This window comes from Lissotriton vulgaris, unplaced genomic scaffold (assembly GCF_964263255.1).
Source record: "Lissotriton vulgaris unplaced genomic scaffold, aLisVul1.2 SCAFFOLD_1143, whole genome shotgun sequence".
Taxonomy (NCBI): Eukaryota; Metazoa; Chordata; class Amphibia; order Caudata; family Salamandridae; genus Lissotriton; species Lissotriton vulgaris.
Window position 1 is genome coordinate 68,892 of NW_028252109.1, and position 17,218 is coordinate 86,109.

The window sequence follows — 17,218 nt, forward strand, 5'->3', positions numbered from 1 at the left end:
GGCCGGGTGGGCCAGGCCCACCCAAACAGGATCCTTGGCCCACGCAGTGAGAGCTTGAAGGCAGGCGCGCAAGGCACAGGTCGTGTGCGTCTGCCCGGGCCTGGAGGGCTGGTCGTGGTGCGGGTGCCCAGCAGCCAACACCAGAAGGCCGGGACTGAAGCCTCTGAGGCAGGCCCGGTTCTAGCGGGTGGGCCGGGTGGGCCAGGCCCACCCAAACAGGATCCTTGGCCCTCGCCGTGAGAGCTTGAAGGTAGGCGCGCAAGGCACAGGTCGTGTGCGTCTGCCCGGGCCAGGAGGACTGGTCGTGGTGCGGGTGCCCAGCAGCCAACACCAGAAGGCCGGGACTGAAGCCTCTGAGGCAGGCCCGGTTCTAGTGGGTGGGCCGGGTGGGCCAGGCCCACCCAAACAGGATCCTTGGCCCACGCAGTGAGAGCTTGAAGTCAGGCGCGCAAGGCACAGGTCGTGTGCGTCTGCCCGGGCCTGGAGGGCTGGTCGTGGTGCGGGTGCCCAGCAGCCAACACCAGAAGGCCGGGACTGAAGCCTCTGAGGCAGGCCCGGTTCTAGCGGGTGGGCCGGGTGGGCCAGGCCCACCCAAACAGGATCCTTGGCCCTGGCCGTGAGAGCTTGAAGGCAGGCGCGCAAGGCACAGGTCGTGTGCGTCTGCCCGGGCCTGGAGGGCTGGTCGTGGTGCGGGTGCCCAGCAGCCAACACCAGAAGGCCGGGACTGAAGCCTCTGAGGCAGGCCCGGTTCTAGCGGGTGGGCCGGGTGGGCCAAGCCCACCCAAACAGGATCCTTGGCCCTCGCCGTGAGAGCTTGAAGGTAGGCGCGCAAGGCACAGGTCGTGTGCGTCTGCCCGGGCCAGGAGGGCTGGTCGTGGTGCGGGTGCCCAGCAGCCTACACCAGAAGGCCGGGACTGAAGCCTCTGAGGCAGGCCCGGTTCTAGCGGGTGGGCCGGGTGGGCCAGGCCCACCCAAACAGGATCCTTGGCCCTGGCCGTAAGAGCTTGAAGGTAGGCGCGCAAGGCACAGGTCGTGTGCGTCTGCCCGGGCCAGGAGGGCTGGTCGTGGTGCGGGTGCCCAGCAGCCAACACCAGAAGGCCGGGACTGAAGCCGCTGAGGCAGGCCCGGTTCTAGCGGGTGGGCCGGGTGGGCCAGGCCCACCCAAACAGGATCCTTGGCCCTGGCCGTGAGAGCTTGAAGGCAGGCGCGCAAGGCACAGGTCGTGTGCGTCTGCCCGGGCCTGGAGGGCTGGTCGTGGTGCAGGTGCCCAGCAGCCAACACCAGAAGGCCGGGACTGAAGCCTCTGAGGCAGGCCCGGTTCTAGCGGGTGGGCCGGGTGGGCCAGGCCCACCCAAACAGGATCCTTGGCCCTCGCCGTGAGAGCTTGAAGGTAGGTGCGCAAGGCACAGGTCGTGTGCGTCTGCCCGGGCCAGGAGGGCTGGTCGTGGTGCGGGTGCCCAGCAGCCAACATCAGAAGGCCGGGACTGAAGCCTCTGAGGCAGGCCCGGTTCTAGTGGGTGGGCCGGGTGGGCCAGGCCCACCCAAACAGGATCCTTGGCCCACGCAGTGAGAGCTTGAAGGCAGGCGCGCAAGGCACAGGTCGTGTGCGTCTGCCCGGGCCTGGAGGGCTGGTCGTGGTGCGGGTGCCCAGCAGCCAACACCAGAAGGCCGGGACTGAAGCCTCTGAGGCAGGCCCGGTTCTAGCGGGTGGGCCGGGTGGGCCAGGCCCACCCAAACAGGATCCTTGGCCCTGGCCGTGAGAGCTTGAAGGTAGGCGCGCAAGGCACAGGTCGTGTGCGTCTGCCCGGGCCAGGAAGGCTGGTCGTGGTGCGGGTGCCCAGCAGCCAACACCAGAAGGCCGGGACTGAAGCCGCTGAGGCAGGCCCGGTTCTAGCGGGTGGGCCGGGTGGGCCAGGCCCACCCAAACAGGATCCTTGGCCCACGAAGTGAGAGCTTGAAGGCAGGCGCGCAAGGCACAGGTCGTGTGCGTCTGCCCGGGCCTGGAGGGCTGGTCGTGGTGGGGGCCACGCAGCCAGTGCAGCCTCGCTGCCTAGAAGCCTCGCAGCCTAGCTGCTGCTAAAACTGGGAGTAGGTGGGGGCAGGCGAAGGGGAGGGGTCCTCTCGATGACCATAGCCGGCCAGCGTGCAGAACCCTATGCGGGCACAAGCTGCGCCGGCCTAATGCTAACTGCCTCCATGCCACGCAAAAAGCACGCAGCTCGACACACTTAGAGGCTGGCCTGGGTAAGCTCACTACAAATCAAGCAACACTGCTCGATTGTTGAAATAATCACTGCGCAGCCGCACGCATTACACACTTTCATGATGTCACAGCTACTGCTGCCAGAATCACTGACAGAATATCAAGAGTCAGAATATCGACCTACAGAAATATCGACTCAAAAACTATTGAAGTCAAGAATATCGACATCCTATCTACATTATGGCAACTACAAAAATATCGGGGAAAAATACCGGTCAAAAATATCGTTAAAAATACTGTTTTTTTAAGTTACAACAATTATGTAAAATAAAGTAAATATTACATATAATTAAACATATCTAAAAATATTTAAAATGTTTAAAAATTATAATATATAATGAAAAAATACATTAAACATATACATATAATATAATATATAAATATACTTAATCATATTTTTTAATAATTATTTTAATAACTTACAACTTATTTAAAAATATCTTAGAAATTACAAATATATTTATACACATAAAACAATAATATAAATACAAATTAAATAAATATATACATAAAAATTATTGTCAATCTTTTTTAAATTAATTATATACTATATTAAGTAAAATATTACAAAAAAGATCAGACAGCGGAGGGAATAAAATAACTATTCCAACTCCAAACAGTGCAACAGTAGGGAAAATGTTTGATAGGGTAGGGGTAAAAAGTACTATTCCAACTCCAGTGAGTGTAACAGTGTGGAAAATGTAAAATAGCATTGGGATTAAATTAACATACGTATTAATTAAATAATTTGTGTAAAATAAAAAAATATTACAAATCAATTAACAAAAATATTAATAATAAATAACAAATCAATTAAATTAATATTTGCTTAAACATTAAATTACTTACCACCCTAATTCCCTATAAACGCACAACCTGCTACATATAAAAAAGAACACAATTTATTTAATTATCAATTAATCCATTATTGAAAATTAATTACCAATGCAAAATTACCTAACAATACATTAATAATCCATACCAATTAGGAAAAATTAATAATCTATACTGATATAATAAAGAGAGAGCCCAAACCTTTGAGGTGGGTAATCTCAGGAACCACATCACCAATCACAACACCCAATACAGCGTTGGAAAGGGCAGTTGCAGCAGAAGGACATAGGCTATGCAGACGCCCACCATATACATTTAAAAGGTAAAAGAACCGTGCCAGCAAAGTAGTACCTTGTGGGCGTGTCTGCGTTGTGCTGTGGGCGTTTGCTGGGGGCATGACAAACGCTGGTGGCGTGTAGTACGTTCCGTCCTTCATCCCATGTCTCATATCGAGTGCTGTGGGCGTGTGCTGGGGGCGTGGGCATGTGCGGGGCGCGGGATTACGGGGAAAAAAAAGCAAGCGTTGTGCCCAATATTTCATTGTTCTTTTCTTCCCAGGTTCTGTACATTCTAGCTCCTGGTGTCCACCCTGCTCCCTTTAAATACCCCTGCACCCCATAATCATAACCCACCCTTACTCCTTAAAATACCCCAACACCCTTAAACACTAACCCATCTGAACCCTAAAAATACCTCTGTACCCCAAAACCCAAACCTAGCCCTGAACCCTATAAATACCCCTGTACCCCAAAACCCAAACCTAGCCCCTAACCCTTAAAATACCCCTGTGCCCAAAAACCCAAACCTACCCCTGAATCCTAAAAATACCCTTGTACCCCAAAACCCAAACCTAGCCCTGAACCATAAAAATAACCCTGTACCCCAAAACCCAAACCAACCCCTGAACCCTAAAGTACCCCTGTACCCCAAAACCCAAACCTAGCCCTGAACCCTTAAAATACCCCTGTACCCCAAAACCCAAACCTACCCCTAAACCCTAAAAATACCCCTATACCCCAAAACCCAAACCTAGCCCTGAACCCTAAAAATACCCCTCTACCCCAAAACCCATACCTATCCCTAAACCCTAAAATTACCCCTGTACCCCATAACCCAAAACTATATCTGAACCCTTAAAATACCCAAACACCCCAAAACATATACCTCAGTACCCCAAAACATATAACCCTATACTTCGGAATACCGGTCTTTTTTTTGGTATAGCAGTTGCTGGCACTCACGGACTAGGGGCGAGCCACGCACCCCTTCACAAACTTGCTGCCACCTCTCGCATATCCCGCTTCAAGGGAAACGCTCGCATTCGGGAGGTCACCGCCGCTGCACAGGAGACTACCTGGCCCAGAAGACCTTGGGGCACAAGTACATCCTCCTGCAACGCCCAGTGGAGGCGTATATAGCCACACCTGACCCGCGCATCGCGGGAGACTTCAGAATACCGGTCATTTTTTTGGTATAGCAGTTGCTGGGACTCACAAACTAGGGGCGAGCCACGCACTACTTCACGGACTTGCTGCCACCTCTCGCGTTTCCCGCTTTGTGGGAAACGCTCGCATTCGGGAGGTCACCACCGCTGCACAGGAGACTACCTGGCCCAGAAGACCTTGGGGCACAAGTACATCCTCCTGCAACGCCCAGAGGAGGCGTATATAGCCACACCTGACCCGCGCATCGCGGGAGACTTCGGAATACCGGTCATTTTTTTGGTATAGCAGTTGCTGGGACTCACAAACTAGGGGCGAGCCACGCACTCCTTCACGGACTTGCTGCCACCTCTCGCGTTTCCCGCTTTGTGGGAAACGCTCGCATTCGGGAGGTCACCACCGCTGCACAGGAGACTACCTGGCCCAGAAGACCTTGGGGCACAAGTACATCCTCCTGTAATGCCCAGTGAGGCGTATATAGCCACACCTGACCCGCGCATCGCGGGACGAGCCGGGCGAAGCCCGAGCCAAGGGCGGGCCCGTTTAAGCCCGTTCAAGACCAGACAAGGACGGGACGGGCCACCCCCCTAAGATCTCTAACATCAGCTGCACGTAATCTGAGGTCAGTGATTATTTCCATAGTGATGTACGTAGTAACGGTTTGTCCTACGTATCTGAGGTCCCGTTTCATTGTATAAAGTTTTATACATCAACATATTATGGCGACATCATCACCGCCAGGAGGAAATGGTAGAAGTAGTACCGGGGGGTCCTTAATGGGGATTTTGGACAATTTCTTGATACGTGTATCAAGTGCCTTAGCTAAAGACATCGAATTGACTGAAAAAAGACTGTCTATGGACAACCTGTTAGATAACTTTTCAGTTAAAAGGTCAACTATGGGAAATATCGCAAGGGCAAAATCTCCAGCTGCTCAAGGGTCGGAGCACCAGGATATACATATTTCTAGTGGAGAGGAGGATGATAGCTATATCTTACAGTCAGCAGAGCTATTTGTAGGTCGGAACTCTATAGAAAATGCGACAAAAACTGGGATACAGAAGAATAAATCCCAGAGGAAGCCCCCCTCACCCAATATAAAGACAAGGTCAACCGCCAAAACAGGGGCGGCACAGTTACCGCAAGGCCCTATAGCGCTTATAAGAAAAAGAACAGGGGCAAAAAAGCAAGCTGCAGAGAGAGGGGCAAAAAAAGCTAAGGATGCTGCTTACATGGAGAACCCTGTTGCCGAGTCTGTACAACGTCCACAGGAACTGGCCCCAATAAGTGAAGAAGCCAACCTACAGATAAATAAGGAAGGGGTGGTAGGGGGTGAATCACCTTCTTTTTGGAAAAATCCTGGAAAATACTATCAAAAAGACGATTAAACCGATTCACGATAGACTGGACAGGATCGAATCAAGATTGGGGTGTATGGAACTCCTGCTTGCATCAACAAAAACAAGGGGTCATCAAGGCAGCGACCAATATGGCAAGGCCACAAAAGCACCAGGACAAAATATTGAATGTAACACCATTAATAACAATTCTAATGTTTTAGCGAGTTCCAATGCTGCTTTAGTAGGCTGTCAAGCACCCATAGCAAACAGGCAAGGGACAGCTGAGGGCTCCTCGACTAGTTCAGTAGAGGAAGGGGGAACAAAACGAAGAAGTATGGATGTTGGTGGGGGGTCTAGTAACTATGTAGCTCAACCCTCTGTGGTACAACCCCAGCCTGTGTCTAACCCAACCACAAATCACCCGGTAACTACACAGCAAACAATAGATCTACCCCCAGACTCAGCACCCTACGTGGTAATTCTGGTAGGGGTACCACCGCTTGAGCAGGGGAAGAGGGAATCATATAGAGAGTTAAAAAACAAGTGCATTTATTGGCTCAATGAAAATCGCCCTTTGCCACCCATATGAGTGCCGAGATATTGTTTGCTAGGCGGGTTAATTGGGTGGGAAGGCGGACAAAGACAAGAGAAGGGGATTGCATTATCATTAATTTTAGGGACCCACGATGTGCAGAATATATTTGTAATTGGGTACAGAAAGAACATACGGGTTGGATTCAATCACTGCCTCTAATGTATTTTTATGCTCCAGCACAGGCTAGACGGTGGGGTAACCCAATTAACCCAAACAGGAATAATGGACAGAACCTTCTTGCTCCGCAGAATATAAGGCTAGAAAACAGGTTTGAAGTTTTCTCCGGGTTGTCCGACTGTGACTGACAACAAATTCAGAAAGGTGGAGAATGTGAGGGCAGCTCCCCACCAATCCCAATTTCTATAGTAAAACCATGCCATAGACCCTTGCCGACTAAAGAACCACTAATAATAAACCAGTGGAATACCCTGGATTTGCTGTCTTGGAATCTGGCAGGTTTATCAACCAAATTCCAAAATAAGGAATGGCTGGAGTATATAAATAAATGTAATGTTATTTGTGCCCAAGGGACATGGGCAGTGGACCCAACCAACTGGAAGGTTATAAAATGTTTAGTGTCCCAGCAGTTAGATACAACGCAGGAAGAGCGAGAGGAGGGCTTGTGGTGTGGGTCCGCTTGACTATAAAAGGTATATGGAATGACTTGTATTGGAAGTCCGATTGTCTATTGGCGGTACAGCTGAAAACTAAGGAACTCAATCTAATTATTGTTAACTTGTATAATGTGCGTGGGGGCAGAGGAGAGGAATTGGAAAAATGTCTAGCCACCCAGATGGAGCAAATGACAGATATCCTAGCCCCATGATTTCTGATTGCAGGGGATTTTAATTGCCACTTATGACCCAACCTAATACCCTTCACAGAGGATTGGTCTTCTTGTAACATGGAGGAGGGTGCCCATTTTGAGCATACCACAGAAGGTGTCAAACTATATACAATGATGTTAAATCTGGAGTTGGCACACTCAATGGATACCCCTTAATCTGGAAAGTGGAGTCAACCCGACATTTAAAGGGAGAGGGTGCGGCTCCTATATAGATTTTGTATTGGTGTCCCCTTCAATAAAGCTAAGATTACTAGAATTCAATATCGAGTGTAGTGGTTTTAGTGATCACAACCCCGTCACCCTGGTAATGGTATTAGCTAAAGGGGAGAAGGAAACAAGAAGGAGACTAACGGATATCAGGGAGACGGTAATTGATCAGGGTAGACGTTTAAAGTGGGCCAAATTGGATGGGGCAACTTTTTATAAAACATTAGTGGTCAAGGGCACAGAAAATTTGGATTTATGTTTCAATTTGGACGTAAATGGGACCCCGGTAGTTGAGGGGTTTGAAAATCTAGGACGGCTAATTGATAGCCTTCTATATACAAAGGGGAAGGGTAAAGTAGTGTCTAAACATAAATGGTTTGATAGAGGATGCTCCCAAGCACAGAATAAGCTCAGAGCAGAGCTCAAACACAAACCGAGGGATGGACTTATGATTATGCGCTGCAGAATACGCTAAAAACAAGAAGTCAAGCGTAGGAAAAATGCCCTCCAAATGGAGACCTGGGAAGATCTGAGGGAGGCATCGGAAAAAAGGGACCTTTCAATGTTTTGGTCCATAATAAATAGACCCTGCTTTCAAGAAGGAGATAGCCCCTGTATAGCATCTAATGTATTGCCTGAGCAGTGGGTGGCCCACTTTTCCGGGCTATACAATCGAAGCACCCAGGAGGAGGGAGAGCAGGATGTGGGTAGGGTGACAAATATAGAAAAGAATACCTTCTCCCTACAGGAGATTGAGGGGGGCATCAGAGGCCTTACTCGTAACAAGGCACCAGGGCCAGACGGGATCCCGCCGGACCTATATTTAAGTAATATAGAACTGTGGGGCCCGATATTGACGAGAGTTATTAATGCCGCCATAGCATCAGGACTTCCCCGCTCTTGGTCGACGGCCATAATTGTTCCTATTTTCAAAAAAGGTAATAGGGACAACCCACAATGTTATAGGCCCATCTCTCTGATAGATGTAACTGTAAAGGTAATGGGCAGGGCCATCTTGAATCGCCTCATGTGTTGGGAAGAAGAGAACTGTATCCTGACAGAAGTACAATATGGCTTTAGGGCAGGCAGATCTACCACTGACCAGTGTTTAAATTTATATTTATTGGTCACAAAATATACAGTGGGAAGCAATGAAAAAGTGTATCTAGCCTTCATGGATCTGGCGGCAGCCTTCGATTGTGTAAATCGCTCGAAGCTGTGGGCCATACTCTTGGGTTTAGGTGTTGATGTTGGTCTCATTCACATCTTGAGAACCCTCCACCATAATACAACGGCAAAAGTGAGGTATAACCAAGAGGGGGGCTTGACCGAATCCCTTAAATGTACTAGCGGGGTAAGACAAGGATGTATTTTAGCACCCTTTCTGTTTTCCATATATATAAATGGGCTTGAAAAATGTTTTTAACCAGTTTACAAGTGGACTCCCCAAGGATAGGGGATAGATCAGTGCCGGTCCTGCTCTATGCAGACGACACGGTCCTGTTGGCACATACGCCATTGGGTCTGCAGCGTCTAATTGATGGGTTCATTAGGTTCATGAACGGCCTGGATCTATCTGCCAACTTAACAAAATCATATGTCATGGAGGTGGGCTCTAAAAGTAAGGGAAAGACTTTACCTATAGAATAGGCTCAACGATTTTGGAAAAAGTCCAGTCTTTTTTATATTTGGGCATTTTATTTGATAAGAATTTAACTTTTAAACCCCTGATTGAGGGACATGGAAATAAACTAGCTGCAAGCTCTGGTAGAATTATGAATTTTGGTCGCCGTTTAGGACACTGGTCCCCTGAACAAATGATGACCCTTTACAACTCCGTCTCTGTCGCGAAAGCGATATATGGAGCAGAGCTGTGGAGAATAGGGAATGTAGATAGATTGCAAAGACAGGAAAATAAATACCTGAAGAGGCTTCTTAAAGTTCCACAGGGCACATCGTCCTATATAGTGCATGAGGAACTAGGCTGTACATTTTTGGAAGATAGAGCACAAATAAGGCCTGTGGTGGCCTGGTTAAAAATATGGGTCAGTCAGGAAGCCACCCTGACCCAACGAATAAATTCAGATTGCCTGGGTAGGGAAAAAGGTAGCTCAATTCCCTGGCTAAAATACGTGAAAGAGGTTCTAGAGGGAATTGGTTGCAGAACTCTATTTTCAAACACTCAAATTATTACTAAACGGGACCAAGTGATAGTAACTGAAAAGCTTCTCAAAACCAAAGAGGCAATACGGGAATCCGACTCAAAGAAACTGCAGACAGTCCAGGCTTATCAGCTAGTGAAATCGTGCAGGGGGCAGGAACCATAGCTTGCTCTTGTTTATAACCCACATGATAGGTTTTTAATAACACATTTTAGATTCAACATGATTCACCATGTGCTATCAAACCCTTCGGGGTTTACTGAGTCAGTTGAATCAAAGGGACCCTGCGGCTGCGATCAACGATCACCGCAGGATGCCCTCCATTTTGTATTATTATGTCCATTTTATCTAATGCCCAGGCGCCGTTTTTTAAGAGGAATTTTAAAGAAAGCTAATTTTAGATCCGCAAGAGACACATTGGCCTTTTTAAAAGTGTCAAAAGAACCCCTGACCTTATTTTGTGTTACTAATTTTTTAAGGTCTTCTGTTAGATTGAGGTCCAGTATAGAAATATGACGACTGTTATTGAATTGGGGGAGGGATATCTGTTTTGCTCCCAAACTGTTTTTATGAATTATGTGAATCATTGTGTTGCTGACTGCGATTTTCTTCTCTTCTATGGTATTAATGGATGAAAGGTCAGCACATTTTATGAACTGATTTTTTTAATGTTGTACTTTTATGGTGTTAATCAAATGCCGAATAAAGTTATTCATGACTCATGACTACCCCTATACTCATACTTACCTTATCCAAACATTAAAAAAAAACATGCTTTTACCATTCATGCATTTACAACGAATTTCTTTGTAAATGTATGCGTGGTAAAGCATATAAAATGTAATGCCATGCGTTATAATGGCATTGCGGAGTCATGGTACTTTCGTAATGAAAGTATGCGGAGTGATGGTATGCGGAAAGGAAGTTGCGGAATAATGGGTGTTTACCCTCCCCCGGTAAGTACATTGGTGGCACGGCGGCCCACATCTCCAGCAACATACTCATATTTTTTCACCACCGGTTTGAAAAATGCACAGGTCTCTCTCATTGATGGCCAACATACACTTTTTTTAAATTTTTTGTAGTCCTCATCAAGCAAAAAAAGATTTAGAGTATGGAGGAATCAGAGGCCCCATTCCTTTAAATCGACCCTTATTTCTTCGAGATATCCTGTTTACCTTGTCCTTTAGGGCCTCCTTTTGTCCATCTCCTGGTACATGATTTTCGGAGGCGGAAGAGCTAGTCATTTTGACTACTCGGTTCAAGACGAAGCTTTCACGAGCCACTGTGCGTGCTCTCCTCTTGTTGAGACGAAGCTTTCACGAGCCACTGTGCGTGTTCTCCTCTTGTTGAGACAAAGCTTTCACGAGCCACTGTGCGTGTTCTCCTCTTGTTGAGACGAAGCTTTCACGAGCCACTGTGCGTGCTCTCCTCTTGTTGAGACGTCATTGCGTTATAAGTTCTGTGCATGTGCATCGCACTGTGAGCGACTCACACAAAGGACTTCTCTACGCTGGTGCATTTCTTTCTCTTCCTGCTGTTGACGCTGCCGACTTCTCGGAAGAGCATCTGAAATTGATTTACGGCAGTCACCCGCGTAACTGTGGAAATCATTACAGAAAGTGAAGAATTTTCACTAGAAAAAATACCAAGTAAGCACTATTATTGTGGGAAGTGCACTTATTTTTGGGCAATAGAACATTAATACATTTGTACAAAAAACTGTGGCAGAGATTAGTTTTGGCACCATATACTTGCACATTTCTCCTCAGGCTAGGAGCCTGGCGAATATAGTTGGATACTGTGGCACCGATTTGTTTTGGCACTACATTTTCACAGTTTTTCATAAGGAATACAATAGAAATATATATTTTTAGAAAACTGTAAAGAACAATATTTTCTCTTTAGTATTGTGAATATTTTCTCCTCAGCATTGTGATATATTTTTTTTGTCACCTTGCAATTTGACCCGCCTTCTAAATTTTTTCAAACGAAGGGAGAAACTCCCATGCCATGGACTAGGTGGAGAGAAGACTTTCTGACTTACCTCAAAGCCATTGACAGTGAAAGACTGTCTGCTGAAAGGAAAAAAAAATCTTTCTTACATTGTTTAGGTTTGGAAGGTCAAGTTGTTTTTAGAACCCTTTTGATGGTAGTGGACACAGGAATATATTTGAGGATGCTATGGCTCGCATAGAATTCAAAATCAAACCTTCTAGTGTTGATTTGAACAGATTCAAATTTTACACCATAGCTCAAGAGGATGGTGTGACATTTGATGACTTTCTTACGGCATTACACGCCCTATCTGTGAATTGCAGCTTTGGTCCCATCACTGATGAGATGATCAAAGATCAGATTATTGTCCATGTCAAAAGTAAAAAAAATTAAGACCAACTATGGATTATGGGTGATATTAACTTGGGGGATGTCATCAGTACTGCCAAGGCTATGGAACAATCAGAGAAGTGGATGAAATCTCTACATAAGGACAGCAAAGGAGTAGAGGATGATGTATGTGCTGTAAAATCTGAAGCTTTACGTAGTGGACAAAAGGTGTTCAAGATATTTGACAAGGAGTTTCATAGTTTAGGTGTGGGAGTGTAAGTCATGGAGCTTCTTTTCCTAAGTGTCTCACATTGGGTAAAGAATGTAAAAAAATGTGGATTATGTGTTTTATGCAGGGACCTCAAACATTCTGGTGTTGGGAGTTCTGGCAGAGGCAAAGTTTCCTATATCAAACAGGATGATGTGGATGACAGAGTGAATGGATGTAGGTGGGATGTTGTAGTCTATTATGGATGTTGGAGAGGAGGGAGACTTCCCCATTGTCTCAAACCACCAAAGTGCAGGGTACGTATTTTAGGTTTGAAGATAGAGCTTATGACAGATGCTGATTCTCCCTGAATTATAATTACCAAGGATTATTTCCTTGATCGCTTCAAAGGCATTCTGGGTCTCAAGGATTTTAAGGAATCGGCCATTGTTGCAAAGGCTTCTGATGGTTCAAGGATAGACATGGAGGGCTATGAGGAAGTTGATATAGAATTCAAGGGACGCATTGCTCATATTAACACATGTTGCAGTCAAGGGTTATACATGATACATGTGGGGATCTTGCAATACGTGAAGAAATACTGGGCCCCACAGAGAGAGGAGCTCCGATGCACAATTACTCAAATCACTGTATTACATGGGGCAGGGACGTCACCTCATCAAATGGTTATAAGTGGGAGTACGGACACATGCGGCGGTGCCTCTCGATGACCTACGAGTTAAATGGGTGGAGCATGCAAGGCGGGAGATAACAGTCAGAGAATGGGCAGACATATCGGAACACCCTGAAAAAGTGACCAGGAACGTAAAGTTTAAATTTATACAATGCATGATACCATATAGGGCCTACCTTACACCACGCCGCCTTCAGAGGATGGAACCAAATATGCAACATCACTGCCCTGGATGCCTGGCAGAAGCAGATTTAGCTCACATGTTATGGGCATGTCCGCGCCTGATACGGTTCTGAGGAGAGGTCATCCACCACGTAGAAACAGCCACACACCTGTGTATTGAGCCCTAATTATGGAGTGCCTGTTCGGTCTCTGGAAACGTCCAGCCTCCTTTAAAGTCCAGCTCAGTTTCCTCGACCTTGCAGTCATCCTGGCAAAGAGGTCCATAACTAAGAGATGGAAGTCGGCAAAACCTCCTGCAACCTACACCCGGCACAGCAAAATGTTGCGCTGGGGTGGGGCTGAAAGTGGAGCCATACGCCGGGAGGAGGCCCAGGGAAGAATCAGATATCCATGGAGTGGGATGTAATGCTGGAAGCCTTCAAAGGCACATCTAGCACCCTGAAAACACTGTAGATCATCCTAGTGAAATGGCAAACAAGACCACAGTGCACAGTTGACTGGGCTAGGGGACACAATTAGAATAGCCTGTAGTTTCATGCAAATGTCACAGGATGGAAACAACTATTTGATAGGGAAAATATTGTTAGAATGTTAGTGGATGGGGGCGGGGGTTAGTTAGTTTACATTAGTTAGAAGTTTGCCTATATGTTAAATATCCGTACCACTAGGGTAACTCTATGTAAATGTATACCAACCGCCATTTGTTCAGATTAAATGAATGTTTCCTGTACACTATAGACAGAAAATTGTACATCATCAAACATGATGAGAAATAATGTAAACACGGCTCAATTATAACCCTTTGTATTGTAACTGGAAAACCAATAAAGTGAGTTTAAAAAAAATATGTTGCAGTCAAGGGTGTAAATGTGCTAGATTGGAGGGCTCAATGGAGTTTGGGGATTTTTCTCAACCCTAGGAGTTGTGATCCTGTGTTACTGGAGTCAGAAGGAGAAGATAAAGGCTGTGATATTACTGAAGACAAAAGACGTGCTGCCAGTCCCATTGCAAATTTATTTTCTGGGAAACTAGGGAGACTCAATAATTTCAGCCACATGATAAAAGAGAAAAGGGAGCTTTACCTGTCAAGCAGAAGGTTAGAGGTGTGCCTGTGTGTGTGTGAGGGAATGCCTTAAAACATTACTACAAAGTCTTATTGATGATGTCATAATAGAAGAAGTGGAGTCCACTCTTCGGCGTGGGAAGCTGACAAACGTTTGAGGCTGTGTGTGAACTTGAGGGCATTGAATGCCAATTGGTGGTGGACTGCCACCCCTTACCAAACATAAATGAAGTTGTTTGCATGCAGGAAGGAGCCAAAGTGTTTTCCACATTAGATTTGCGATCCGCTTATCACCACATTGCCTTGACTGATGACTCTAAACATTTCACTGCTTTTATTACACCACAGGGGTTGTTTCAATATAAGAGAATGCCTTTCGGTTTGGCCTCTGCGGCATCCGTTTTTCAGAGGGCAATGTATCATATATTGTAAAATGCTTCCATGATGATATTCTGGTGTTTTCTCCAAACCATGAAGAGCATTTGGGTCATGTGATGAAAGTTTGTAAACGCTTAGAGTTAAATGGTCTAACTCTTAAAGAGAACAAGTGCAAGATGTTTTGCAAATCTGTTGAATATCTAGGTCATACCCTCTCTGGAGATGGCGTAGTCCTAAAAAATCCTTAGTAGAAGCCAATGTGAAAGCCCCAGCTCCAGATAACAAGGAAAAACTTTAATCCTTTGCTGGGCTATGCAAATATTATAGCAAGTTCGTCAAGGATTTTGCCACAAAAATGGAACCTCTCAGAGAACTTACCACACACAAATCTAAGTTTCGTTGGATGCAGAAACAACAAGATGTGTCCCAACATATCAAAGATGCGATTGTAAAAGCCCCCACATTGAAACTGTTTTGTATGAAGGTATGCCTAGTAACGGTTGATGCTAGTCTATGTGGTTTGGGTGGCGTGTTATCTCAGAAGTGTGGTAAAGAAGAGTGGTGTGTTGCCTTTGCCTCCCGCACTCTCAGTGATACGGAAAGAAGATACTCTGTCATTGAGAGAGAACATTTGGGTTGCGTGTGGGGTATTGAGCATATTCGCCATGTCCTATGGGGAACCAGGTTTGATCTTAGGACAGACCACAAACCTCTGGTGTCGATTCTGTCGCCTGGTGGTGGATGGAACGCTACAGCCAGAATAAGTAAACTCATGTCTAGATCACAGGAATATAATTTCAGTGTGGAGCATGTTCCGGGAAAGTACAATGTTACAGATGACTTTCTCTCCCGCCTTCCGTGTCTATGTGAAGAGAAGATAGAAATGAGTTAGGATGTTGACATGATCACATCTGTTAGTGATTATGTGTCAAAATAATTTGCTGCCATTTCTGAAGAAGAGTGGAGAAAGAGGGTGGCTGCTGATAGCAAATGGAATTTACTTAAAGATTGTATCCTTAAAGGATGGCCCAAAAGTAAAGAGGTTCCTGATGAAGTGAAGCCTTTTCTGCAAGTATTCAGTGAGTGGGAAGTGGCGGGTGAATTAATTTTCAAGGATGGGAAATGTGTACCTCCTGAGACCATGCAAGATGAAATTCTTAGACTTGCACATGAGAGACATCCAAGTATGTCTTCCATAAAAAGATTGGTGTGATCTAGTTACTGGTGGCCCAGTATGGACAAGATGGTCACAGGACTGTGAGAGAATGTACTGAGTGTGTCAACAGCGATAAGATGTTGAAGCCTTTTCCCGCTCTATTGAAACCTGTGCCATGGCCGAAATATCCGTGGCAAAAAGTAGCGTTCGATATCTCTGGGCCATTTTATTGTTTACCGCAAGAAGCCCGTTTTGCTATGGTAATTATTGATTACCACTCTAAGTGGCCAGAGGTTAAGTTTGTTGCTCATGCCACTTCACAAACTATTATTGAGTTTTTCAGGGAGATCTTTGCTCGAGAAGGGAGTCCTGAAGTCCTAATGACAGAAAACAGTGTGCAATCAGAGGCATGTGAAATGGAAGAATTATTGCAACTGTGTGGCATTAAACATTGTACCACTGCTCTTTATGAACCGCTAGGCAATGGCCAGGTTGAAAGGTTCATCCAAGTACTTAAGGATGGTGCAGAATTGGCCAGGAAATCAGGTAAAGAGTGGAAAGTTGCTCTGAGGGAGAGGCTCTGGATGTATCACATCACCCCTCAATCTGTCACTGGACTCAGCCCTTTCCGGCTGTTGAGGGGAGAGAGAGCCCGCGTCCAAACTCTGTCCGTGGTGGATAAAGAAAAAAATGTTTCATGTTATGAGTGTTGGTATGCAAAATACTTCTCTTCAAGTTCAAAAGAATCGGGAGAAAATGAAAGACATGTATGATGCCAAATGGAAAGTGAGAGTACCCACGTTTGTGGTGGGAGATTGGGTGAGAATACACAAACCTGGTGTCAGCACAAAAGGAACTTCCAAGTACGCTCCTGCCATTGGAGTTGTGAAGGTTAGTATGGGTAGTGTTGTGACCCAGGATGGTAGGGTGTGGAATGTAAGAGGGGTTGGTAAGTCTCGCACTGCACTCAATGAAGGAAAGTGTAAACACGTTGTTGAAGAAAAGGATCGGAGCATTTTTTAAACAAATTTTCGAAATGAAACGATGGAACGCAATCTCAAGGAAATATTCTGAATTCGGCTGACAGACCTGTTGGCTTGGAGTCCGTTGCTTCCAGGGTTAAAGCAAGTGGGAGAAGTGCAAAACCCCCAGTAAAAAGGAAAGACTGTATTTAATGCATTTTGTGTTTAGGGGAAGGATGTGTTTTAGTCTATGACTTATATTCTAGGTTTACTGTTTCTTTAAATTATCTAGCTTAGAATTATTTCTATTCAAAGCGCTTTTTGTTTCCTGTTGCCATGGTGCGGAAATTCCACATTCCAAGGTCAGACCTCTGGGGAATATGTCCAGGCCTGTTGCATGTACTGTGCTGGAATAAAAAAAATATATTTTTATGTACAACGTTTTCCTGGAGTGGATTCTGGAGAGAATACTACACATTGCTACTCAAATAAATGTTTCTGGTTGAAATGTTATGGTTGCATAGATAAAATAAACACATATAAATGTTCTGTGCTT

At 45.9% G+C, this 17,218-nt stretch overlaps 1 protein-coding gene across 1 annotated transcript in view; it reads right to left on the minus strand.

Annotated features, from left to right (window-relative positions):
* The window catches only part of LOC147662661 (butyrophilin subfamily 3 member A2-like), a 282,106-nt gene that overhangs the window by 3,072 nt on the left and 261,816 nt on the right, over positions 1-17,218 (minus strand). The window contains exons 5-6 of the mRNA XM_086951010.1: positions 11,738-11,768; positions 11,186-11,291 (exon numbers count right to left, since the gene is read on the minus strand). Coding sequence (XP_086807136.1) covers positions 11,186-11,291; positions 11,738-11,768 — 137 coding nt within the window. The remainder of the gene's footprint in view (positions 1-11,185; positions 11,292-11,737; positions 11,769-17,218) is intronic.